This window comes from Gadus macrocephalus, chromosome 17 (genome assembly GCF_031168955.1).
Source record: "Gadus macrocephalus chromosome 17, ASM3116895v1".
In the NCBI taxonomy this organism is placed as follows: domain Eukaryota; kingdom Metazoa; phylum Chordata; class Actinopteri; order Gadiformes; family Gadidae; genus Gadus; species Gadus macrocephalus.
In genome coordinates, this window is record NC_082398.1 from 1,750,919 (window position 1) to 1,762,842 (window position 11,924).

Below are 11,924 nucleotides of genomic sequence, written 5' to 3' on the forward strand. Positions count from 1 at the left end.
CAGACAGTCATTCCCACTCGCCCATTCATTCCCAATGACTGTCAGTGTGAATCGATGGCTGTGAATTAACTGATTCACAGACACATCCATTCACAGAGACAGTCATTCACACGCATCCAATCACCAGAGAGTGATTCTCACAAAACCCCCAATTGCAGGAATCGAACCGGTGTCTCCAGAACAGATCCTCAACAGCTCTATCACCTGCGCCACAGAGACACCGACTTAGAAACGGAGAAAGTTCATTGTTGACCCTACAATACACATGACATTGTTGGAAAAAGACTCCAATCCAAGGTGAGTGTTCCTGACAGGATTTGAACCCAGGTCATATTCACGACTCAAGAACAGAACTCATACAGCTCTATCCACTGCCCCACTGAGCAACTGGTTCAGACTTAATCAGAGTTCATAATTGACTTAACGATTCACGTCGCGTGAAATTGAATGTCAATTATAACCTCCAACCACTTAACGAAAAGTGTCTCAGTGGTGTAGTTGTTAGAGCAGGTCACCCTCATTCTGGAGACATGGGTTCAAGTCTCTTCAACCACGCTCTCTTCTGAAACCTGATGTATTTTGTATACAACAAAGTAACATAAATTATAATCCTTATACCAACCCAAAGAACACCAACAGCTTTACCAACTGAGCAGCTGTGTGTGATTGTGACGCAGATTAACAAACTCAAGGAGCTAGGCAATTAGTGGCTTTCTCCTATAATAGGAACATCTCTTGACTCGTATTATTAGAAAACTTGTAAGAAAAAAGGAACAAGACTTAATTTCACAAGGCTAAATAATGATCAATAAAATCGAAATATTGACCAGAATATGACATTATACCACACCTTTCCTGATAAGTTCCTGATAGGCTACTGTCCAACTAATGAAATGACACAAACTAAACATGTGCTACCCTAAAATATTTTTTTTAATAGAAAACATTTAAATAACTGAATTTACTGGTTTGATTAATTCAGAACTCTGCTTACTGATTAAATGTTTGTACTTGCGTGATTCTTGCACTTGTTGGGTCATATCTTCATGTTGAATGAGTTTATGACATTGCTTTTGATAAAAGCGTCAGTGAAATAAATGTAATGTAATAAAAAATTTAAGAATACAAATAGTTATGAGTATCGGTACTGCTGCAATGGTACTTCAGGTTTTTCCAGCTTTAAATGTGATCTTTAAATTCTTAGTTAGGCATAGATTGTCCCTACTTTAGATGAGCTCACATAAAAATACATAGAGTGAATGACTCTATGTAATTTCACTGTATGTAAAATGTTATTTTTGCAAACATGACCAATAAGACTTTGAATTGAAGTGGTGATATTATGTCACCAGGTGTGTGTGCTTAGCCTCGTCATGGCTAATCACACTGACGCCCGGTGGTAATATCAACCCTTTAACAATTGCTTTCTAGCAAGCTGAACAAAACATGAGCTGCAGCAATATTCGGTGTTCATAAAGAACTAACATATTAAATTGTAAATCATTAACAAACCTTATAAATAATAGTATGAATCATCTCAATAATCATTTATAAAGGATTATACATTTCTCACCACTTCTCTATGGTTTCATAGAGATACGCTTCTCTGTATTCCATTTCCCAGCATGCTCTGCTCCTCCCAGAGTCACCCAGTGTGTTTGTCTCTCAGGGCTGACCTTTGACCAGTGCCATAGTGGGTGCCAAGCTATTGAAGGACTTCAATATCGGGGTGAAATCGACTTCAGTCAAATGAAGGGCGGATAAAAAGGCTAAGTTCACAACTGATCACAAACGGCTGCTCCAAATACAAGGGTTGAACTGTGTACGTGCGTCAGATCATTGGCTGAGGAGGACTGAAGAACCACAGCAAGACCGAGGAAACATTGTTTATTTTCCTCCAATACAAAAAAAGAAATCACAAAAGGTGTGGGGGCAAAGGCCTTTCAGATGCGTTTACAAAAACATACAATTCGTCTGCCTCTCAAAATTCATTTTTTTAACATTGAAAGAAGCTAATTTAGTGTTGTTCCCATTGGTAATATTGAAAAAGGTACACATTTTCATTTGGCTTTGTGTGCAATGCATTGGGATTCTGTATGTGCATATGTATGTGTATGTGTGTATGCATGTATTGTGTGTAAATTACTGCGACAATACAGCAAACGTGAAACTTTTTATTTTGAGTTTGTGGGTATGTTGGTTTTATTTTCAAATCAATTGTAAATTGAACAATAGGGAAAACACCGCTTGGACAGAACATTCATGTATTAGTTCTAGGTCAGTGCTTGCTTTCACTTAATGTGTGGTGAATCCATGAAAGTCCAATCAAAGTGGAGGAGTAACCTTTGGGAGCCAAACGAGGCGATACTGCTCCATTCGACCGTCTTCTCTCCCCTGTGCTGGTCGGTTTGGCGCCTTAACCCATGAGGTAACCACTGGAAAGTCAACCAAAAGGGAGAATTATTATCAGACTTACTATAAACCTTGAGTGCATTGGTCTCCTTTGTCTCGACTAATGTGTACAGTTTTCTTAAGCGCCAGAAGATAAACTTGACCTAAAAAGACACATGAACTACATACTATAACATATGCTTATGATGTTGCGAAGATAAAACATTGAACCATGTCCAAAACTTTAATTATTCCAAATATGCAGCATGCACCCATTAGGATGGACTGTATAAGGACCAAGAATGCATCATTGCAACAAAAAATGACACACAAGACAAAGACGAACACACACAGCAAAGAGAAACACACACAGCAAAGACAAACACACAAGACAAAGACAAACACACAAGACAAAGATGAACACACACAGCAAAGACAAACACACAAGACAAAGACAAACACACAAGACAAAGACAAACACACAAGACAAAGACACCGCAAAGACCAACACACAACACAGAGGGTTAACTCACGGCAGCTTCATGCGCATGAACACGCGGGCCATGAAGAAGCTGAGCAGCACGCTGACGAAGCCGATGAAGAGCAGCAGGAAGCGGTTGAGCTTGGGGATGTTGGGCGCGTTGGAGCGGTCCAGGATGATGAAGCCCAAGCCCCCCATGGTGAAGAGGAAACTGGAGGCCAGGCCCTCCATGATGTACTGGCCGTTCACTCTGTGCAAAGACCATGAAACCCACACAACAATGAATCACCGGAGCAAATTCTGTTGAGCAGTCGATCAGGAGCCTGGTAAATGGGCGGAGGTGAGTGTGTGAGTTGGACCAGACGTGCGGTGAATGTGTAGGCGAGTGTGAAGGTGTGATTTTGGGTGCAGAGTGTGAAAGTGTGACTTTGGGTGCAGAGTGTGTGAGTACGTGGTGTGTGTGTGTGTGTGTGTGTGTGTGTGTGTGTGTGTGTGTGTGTGTGTGTGTGTGTGTGTGTGTGTGTGTGTGTGTGTGTGTGTGTGTGTGTGTGTGTGTGTGTGTGTGTGTGTGTGTGTGTGTGTGTGTGTGTGTGTGTGTGTGTACGTGGTGGTGTGTGTGTGTGTGTGTGTGTGTGAGTACGTGGTGGTGTGTGTGTGTGTGTGTGTGTGTGTGTGTGAGTACGTGGTGGTGTGTGTGTGTGTGTGTGAGTACGTGGTGGTGTGTGTGTGTGTGTGACGTGTGTGAGTACGTGGTGGTGTGTGTGTGTGTGTGTGAGTACGTGGTGGTGTGTGTGTGTGTGCGTGTGTACGTGGTGGTGCGTGTGCTTGTGTGTGAACGTGTTGGAGGTGTGTGTATGTGAGTGTATTTGCTTTGCGTCCATTACCGGTATGCCAGGAAAGCCACCGGCCGCTGGTGGCCGTGCTCGTCAGTCATGGAACCGACACTTGGAGGCTCCACGATGACGTCATATATGATGCCTGCAAGGGAAGGTGACAAAACAGACTTATTAAAGCTTTCCGATTCAGAACGAGAAGCAAACAGGGCATTGAAGACATGATGCAAGGAATTAGACGGCGTATAACTTCGGCTAGGTCTGCACTGTTTACGATATGAAACTTAGAAATTGACGACTATGAGTTAGAACCTGTGCATGCAAGTCAACGTCACACAATTGTGTGTGCAGACTGTGTTGTAATAACACATTGAGCTTTCAAATCAACAAACCACCAATGAAACTCACTAATCCTGATCTACAGCCACGGAGTCACGAATAACCACCTCTTGCACGGAAAACATGCACGATCCTCAGTCCTCAGATCCATCAGTCATCCAAAAGGAATTAACACTAAGATCGGTGTGGGTGTGTGTGTATGAGCATTAGCTTAGCATGCGGATAGCATTCACCTCCAGTGATGAGAAAGTAGGACACAATGACGATGGCGTAGACCGTCATCGCGGACGGCATGTGCAGCCATGACGGCTTCTTTAGCTTGATGTTCGGACATTCCAGCACGGCGAAGGGTAAGCCGTATATCGTCTCCATCGCTATGTGTGATATCAGTCCAGTGTGATGATGAGCTGCTGGCTGTGATGAATCGGCTCTGCACTCAGCGGCGGTGCTGACGTGGACCGGAAGCGCTGCACCCTCTTCCGGTATAGCGTCTACTGATATTGATACTATGCGTACAATTTACATTTTGTACATTATTTATTTTACGAAATCTGTTATATAATATATGTGTACATGGTACGTTAAAATCATTCATACGTTTAATGTTTTTCATACAACCGTAAGAAAAGGAAGCGATGACGCATTATCCATGCGACTCGTGTAAACAGCCGTGTAGCCTTTAACCGATATATTCAACTATGGGTTAAATATAATTGATGTCAATTTATTTTACCAAATATAGATGACACGTGTAAACACTACATTAATATCATTCGTGCCTTTACTTTATTTTGTGTACGCGGACAGGAAGCGATGCCGTATTCTTGCGACTCGTGTAAACAGCTCCCTTTTCCGTAAAACCTTTAACCTATATATTATTGGTTTAATATAATTCATGTATTTTACAAATACGATATGTGTAAATATCATTCATACCTCAATTTGTTGAGTTTGTATACGTCTGGTAAGGACAGGAAGGGATGACGCCTTATTCATGCGACTCGTATAAACAGCATTCATGTTCCAATATGTGAAGCACCTTCATGTTCCAACTATTTCACGCTGCCCATTTGTGAAATAATTCATGAAATCCGTAAAATGGATCGGCGTCCAATGGTGCATACATGCGTTGCCTAAATGTCTTCCATCACTGTACATTTTAATGATATTCTTACAAGCACTAATTCTGCAACTACAAATGTTCTGTAGAACATAAGTTAGAAGAGATCCAAGTCATTCACTTTCTCTATTCTTGGTTATGGCCAATACGATACTGAACATGTTGATGCATTTAGAACCTAGGCTATATTAATGCATAGTTAATCGTGGCCCAGAATAATGTCCTTTAGAGTTTATACTTAGACATTAGAAACAATTTGGGATGGTTGTTTGGTGCAAACCAAGCAAAAGTATATCCTTGTTTATTCTGCATACCCAACAAACAGAGGTAATTGTCCCATCCTACTACCCAGTTTAAACCTTTAGTTAATGTAGAGTAGCCGAAGTCAACCACGTCAGAGTGGCGTGGAGAAGTTAAGTCTTAACAAAGAGTCAACTTCATTAACCATTTTTAACTATCCAGGTCACCCAATACTATATTATTTTAGTCTGACTTTTTTCTCCCATAGAATTTATTTTGGTTTTGTAGATTAACTTTCATTTAGAACACAATAAACGTACACAAGTGATCTCAATATGTGGGGACAAAGGTTGGCAAAATACGCTTTAACTTGACGGGAAACTAAGAATTCCACATGTGCCCTCCAGTGATTAAAGAAAAGTCTATAAACAAATCATTTTCCCCCCATTTCTTTTATTGAAGCAATACAAATACATCTACTTGGCCTTCTGGCTCTGTGCCTGTGCCTTGAGGACCTTGACAACGATCTTCTGCTCCTCAATCAGGAAAGCACGCTTGATCCTAATAAACACAAGAAAAAGTTAAAAATCACATTATTAACACACAACTAGCCACACATGCATTAGGCTCAAGTCTGTTATAAGTATGTTTATGAAGTATTCTTTAGAGACGGACAGGTTCCGATGTGATGGAGTAAAAGACCTCTACCGACATTCCAAATATAGACACTGCTTTAGTAGATAAATATATCGCGGTATCTTGGGGGTTTAGCAGGTCCCTCTGCATTTACTGCACACCCTCCAGCATTGCTTCGGGCCAACGCATCATGTTGTCATGATAATGTTAATGAACCTCCGTTTAGCGGTTCAACCACCACAGTAGAGGACTTATTAAGAGGTGAGGACATTAACAAAACCTCTTAAGTTTTCATATCATCAAACACATACAACGATAGTTTTAACTGATATGCCAATATCGTCCGATAAAAATAGAAAAAAATGGGCCAACTGATTAATCGGTCGGGCTTTTGTATGCTTGTTGCGTGGTGTTCTTATGACGGGCGTGTGGACGAGACCTACCTGTCACGGACGCACTTGGCGCACATGGAGCCACCGTACGCTCTGCTGACGTGCTTCTTAGTCTTTGAGAGCCTCATCAGAACCTGAGGTCTAACAGCACGGATCTGCACAACAGAAAATACATCTGATTAGAAACGGGTTTCTTGTCATTTTATATTGCCTGATTGGAAGCGCTCCAAAACACAACTCCAGAGTATTTCTGTTTGCTGATTGAGTATTTAAGCACAGTGCGGATTGGCGTTATTTTATTGTTCACCATTTCCATTTAAATGGTGCCAAGATAGTTTGAAACTTCCCATTTCCACAACATTAAGCCTGCTCATAAAGCATTATAGGATGAAATGAATGACAACCAACATCTGCGTTCTGCACTGAAGCTTAAGTCTGAACCAGAGAGCCAGACATTTTAGGAACAACAAAACACTGCGATGTTAAGTTTCGGGTATTCAAAACAAAAAAAACAACACTACAACATGCACTACATATCACCATGCCCCCGTTGTTTTCTTAGCATAGAAAACCAGGAGATTTAAGCCCAAATAAATTATGAGGAATTAACCAAACCTCCCTATACAACTGTGTATAAAGTCCCTGATGCAGGATGTCAAATGAAGGGTTCAAGTAATCGTAAAAGGGTTCAAGTAAACACACAAGGAATCTTGTTTGAAGATCCTGGACACCCCTGTATGCACCAAGGAAACCATCCACATGCTTGGCTACGAACGCAGAAACACCTGGAGCATCTCAGATCAAACATTACAACTAACCTAACCATCTAAGGGGTGTTTGATGGAGAACATGGCATTACTTCACTTAAAAAAGTAATAATAGAACTCAGTATTGTGTAGCATCTTATCCTAGCTATCTTTGTTGTGTATGGGGAATTGGTTAACCAAACAATTGTTAGCGCTTGGTTCTATGAACATCCTTACCGCACAGACAACGATATATTGTTTTTCTTCTGACAATTGTACTTTTTCTAAGTCGCTCTGGCCAAAAGCGTCTTGATAAATGCACTAAATCTAAACGATAAGGGTGGAATTGACTACTTCGTAATGAAGTCAAGTAGTTAACTTACTCTGCAACATCCTTCCATCTTATACCCCCAGTTTAGCGTACAACATAGTGAATGAGCGATATATATATATATATATATATTCACACGTTCCAACAGACGAGTCTATTCAACAAAGTGCCTGGATAACATGGTTGTAATGAACTTCCCAGTCGTCTCAACGTGTGTTTGTGGGACTTACTCCGCGCAGTCTCCCTGGGCAGATACCGCATGCCGACTTGGGGGCTTTGCCGACTTTCTTGGTGTACAGGTACACAACGCGGTTACCAGGTGTCCGGGAACTGCAGGGCAGAACATACAGCTCAGTCAAATCAATGATGCACGACAGGTCAATCAGATTCAGAAGATGCCTTGCAGCTCCAGGACGGAAGTAGAAGTGCAATTTTGCATTCAAATAAACTGGCTGGTAGCACTACCACTTGAACACTGTACAATACACCTCATTAGTTAATATTGTATTGTTGCCGTTAGGAGGCTGTTGAGGAACCAAGCATAATAATTTTACTCTTGTATACCGGACGATAATACGTAATAAAAGTAATTGATATTATGGAGGGCCGTCGGCAACCTCCACGTTGAGACCGCCCTCCCTTGAGCTGCAGGTATCTCTTCAGCTCCAGGATGGAGGCGCGTCCCAACGTGGAGAGGCGACGGGTGCACTATGGATGGAGGTGTGGGGGTGGTACTCACAGTCTGGTCTTGTTGGAGGCAGTGTTGTAGGACAACCTACGACGGTAGGTCAGGCGTTGGACCATGTTGAACCTAAGAGCACAACAACATTACAATGGAGGCAGACATGCATCATCAACAGGCAGTGTGGGGACGCGCTTCCAGTTACCCTGTATGCACTACAGACCGAGTAGCATATTAGCCGCTCAACTTTCACATTTACCTAACCTATTTCCACACGAAACACTCATATACAGCCGATACTAGAGAATAAGTACACGGTTTAAGGAGGGGAAATGTGCTCCAGTAGCCCGAAACTTGACTAACGGGTCGCAAGCGGCTTTTTCACGGAGCAGAGAACCGGGGTTAAAACATGTCGTTTACAAACACATCGGAAAATAATATCGATATATATGGCACACAACCTTGTTCTGCAGTCGTACACAACACAGAACAAGATGATATTTGTATTTTGTAGGACGGATTTCGTTGGATTTCAGTGGTGCATTTATAGGAGTAAAGATAATGCTCCATACCTGCTATGTTGGTAACCGGAAGAGGAAGGAAGATCGCAGCGGTGTCAAAGTTAAAGTCCTCCGTACGGGCCCAGTGTACGCTATACTGCCCCTAGTGGTTATGAATAGGTATTGCCGGTAGAGAGCGAGACATTTTCTAACCTATGTCATGGACGGTGGACCTAAATATGATGAATAATGTATTAATGTTATTCGTGGAAAATTGGAAAATTATTTTGAATTCAAAGTTGCCAACTGGGAACTTTAGAGCCAAACATTTGAACTCAAATTTGAATTTAGAATAGTCTTCAAGATACTGCAACTACATGAACTGTCCTCTAGATGGTATCTTTACCAGCTTTTCCGGCAGGGCCTCACTATTCACCCAGGACTGACTCTGGTATGGATTTCTACACTGCCAATGAAGTACATTCTGAATTAGAGTTAATGTGCTATGGATTTGGCTCACGGTCAAAATCACATTTAGCACAAACTGAATTCCCAGCATTTGTGTACTTTGTTTGCAGTTGAGTACAATTCCTGGTCTCACAATGGATGAGACCAGGAAAAGACTGGATGTTAAAGAGAGGCCAGTCTTTCCATGTATCTTGTTCTATTTCCGATATAATTTATAGGGTTGTTCCTGTGCATTCATTGTATTTTAATATTTTATTATTTATTGTAATCCATGTTTTGTAAAGAAGATAAGAAGATAGCAAAACCTTCAGCACACAAAAATATACCTGATATAAATGCAATTGTTGAAGGTGTGTCAAATGTGATATAAGTTAGTCATTAAAATCCACCTTCCATCCCATCATGCCAAGCATCCAAGAAGTGGATCCTATACATAAGTAATTATATGCAGCCTGTAAACCTGCACACATAAATAGCATGACCGCTTCCTATCGATAGCAATTTAAAAAAAATCCACCCACTAAGCATTCAACGTGCGTTTGGCAACGGTGAGAGGAGAGGTCACGGGTCAGCATAAGGGTAAACAAGAGAGTGGTCCAAGATGGCTCCCAATCAAAGAAGTGCTGTGTCACACACAAGACCGGTGGTTGCCAACCTCATCCAACAGATGGTGAGATTGGCATGCTTTTCCCGAGGAACAGTTTGCCGTCTTTGCCACTCCGGCCAGAACTCTTGTGTCATACTGTGTCTTTGAGGCGGGCCCGTTGGATGTGTATGTCGTGACAGTCAGAACCCTGCAGCTCATTATGAATGCATACCTTCTCAGAGGTGTAGAATATGCTTGGCTCAGCGGTTATGTAACGTTGTCATTACGGCTGTCCCTAGAGATGACCGAATCCTCGTGCACAGCAGTTAAACAAGAGGCTGTTTTGATTCTTTGATAATACCCAGTGGGCTCTTGCCTCTGAATGCATGGCAGCGGCCCGAGGTGCAAGGTCATCTATTTGAGACGGAGTGAAGAGCATTTGCTGCATGAGGAAGTAAAAATAATGAAAAGAGGCACGTGCACACAAAAAGCGACGACGTGGGGCACGCATGCATGCATTAATGCACACACGCATACACATTGATGAGAAAACACACGCACACACGAAAAAAACACGCAATCAAAGAGATGCATCAGCTCATGTCCGAGGCCATGAAATACATGAAAAAGAAACAAAAAAAAACAAGTGGGTCTTTCCTCTTAGCATCTTAAGGACGCCATTACTCTCTGTCTGCGGGCGGCAGCCACTGGCTCTGACTGGGGGAAGATATAGGACCATATCACCTTAAGTGCACTTGATTATGCAAGCTTCTCCAGCCCCCCTCTCCACAACTCCTTGGGTCTTTCGTGTAATCTGCCAAGATTTAAACCTGCTGCTCCTGTTTAATAAATCCACTGCGATTAAAATAGGATTACACTTCTGCTTTTGCTTCCCTAATGACATCACAGCAGGAAACAATTTTTAACTCCCTTTCCCCAGCCCCCCCCTTATTTTTTTATTGTTCCCTTTTTTAAGTTGGGGGGGGGGGTCTTCATTTATATTTGGATGCGATTTTTGACCCCTTCTCCTCCTTCAAGCCGGATCGTTTTTTCCCTGCACCGCTTGATCCCTTCCCCCCCAGCACAAACTCCCCCCTCCTCCATCTCTGCAGGTCAGCCCATCTGCATGGGTCCCGGTGACACAGGGATTAACCTTATAATGCTGCGCATATCCTGTATCAACGTGCTCCTCCCCTTCCATCACGCTTCTCAATGACACAGACACCAGCTGGGGAAATATTTGATACACGCACGCTATCAAACGCACATGTACGAAGTAAGACCACCAAAGCCACTGCCACATGCTCGCACATCATCACCGCTCGGGGCCGTTTTACATTTCAACCCATAGGGGGTCTCTGGACATTTTGAGAAAAAAAATTGGTCCGAGCCAATCGGTTTGATTCAAGGTCAAAGGTCAAGCTCTGTCAGAGTGTTTGTGCCCTGTGTGCTACTAGTGTGGATTCATCTGATGTGAGACACAAGAGACTTGGAACAGCAATAAAATAAATATGATAACAAATTGACCTGCTTGACCGTTACCAAGCGTCGGTTTCAACACAGATTGAGTGTGTTGAGGTCTTAGCCGGCGAAGGTTGATGAGATTTCTACCTCTGCTAAGCTCGTGACCTAGGTAGATCAAATCCCTTTACTTTGTGTAGTATGGACATGTAGAATTTTATTGGGACTTATGTCATGTGGGCGCAGCAGAGTTCAGCGGCTAATCGCAGACACAAGCCGAACGTAGTGTGTCCCTAATTTGACATCTGAGTCGATAATCCTGCTTATACTGCGTACTGTACAATACTTAGGACGCGTCCATAACTAAATTATTGTCCATATTGAAGTATGTAAACGGTGTTGTCTAACTGCATGCTCAGTCGAAACCTTGTGTTGAAATGAGGAAGGGTCATCCAGGCATTGTGTGTATGTATGTGTGTGTGTGTGTGTGTGTGTGTGTGTGTGTGTGTGTGTGTGTGTGTGTGTGTGTGTGTGTGTGTGTGTGTGTGTGTGTGTGTGTGTGTGTGTGTGTGTGTGTGTGTGTGTGTGTGTGTGTGTGTGTGTGTGTGTGTGTGTGTGTGCGTGTGTGCGAGTGTGCGTGTGCACGTGTGCGTGTGTGCGTATCGCCATGCATATGTTAAGATCCATGCAGGTACCAAATGCTTTTCGGCCAATAGCA

General features: G+C 42.5%; 2 protein-coding genes across 3 annotated transcripts; both read right to left on the reverse strand.

Annotated features, from left to right (window-relative positions):
- Positions 1–1,872: 1,872 nt before the first annotated feature.
- ostc (oligosaccharyltransferase complex subunit) lies at positions 1,873–4,508 on the reverse strand. Its single transcript, XM_060035617.1, has 4 exons — positions 4,278–4,508; positions 3,757–3,850; positions 2,925–3,122; positions 1,873–2,435 (listed from the first exon to the last, which is right to left on the reverse strand). The coding sequence occupies exons 1-4, from the start codon at positions 4,414–4,416 to the stop codon at positions 2,417–2,419; spliced, it is 450 nt and encodes a 149-aa protein (XP_059891600.1). The 5' UTR covers positions 4,417–4,508; the 3' UTR covers positions 1,873–2,416.
- A 1,332-nt stretch (positions 4,509–5,840) lies between these two features.
- On the reverse strand, positions 5,841–8,852 carry rpl34 (ribosomal protein L34). Of its 2 annotated transcripts, none has more exons than XM_060035619.1 (5): positions 8,764–8,852; positions 8,249–8,320; positions 7,740–7,839; positions 6,484–6,587; positions 5,841–5,965 (listed from the first exon to the last, which is right to left on the reverse strand). In XM_060035619.1, the coding sequence occupies exons 2-5, from the start codon at positions 8,311–8,313 to the stop codon at positions 5,881–5,883; spliced, it is 354 nt and encodes a 117-aa protein (XP_059891602.1). In that variant the 5' UTR covers positions 8,314–8,320; positions 8,764–8,852; the 3' UTR covers positions 5,841–5,880. The 2 variants fall into 2 exon arrangements, with proteins under 2 accessions (XP_059891602.1, XP_059891603.1); XM_060035620.1 differs by having other exon boundaries at positions 8,653–8,780.
- Positions 8,853–11,924: the final 3,072 nt, after the last annotated feature.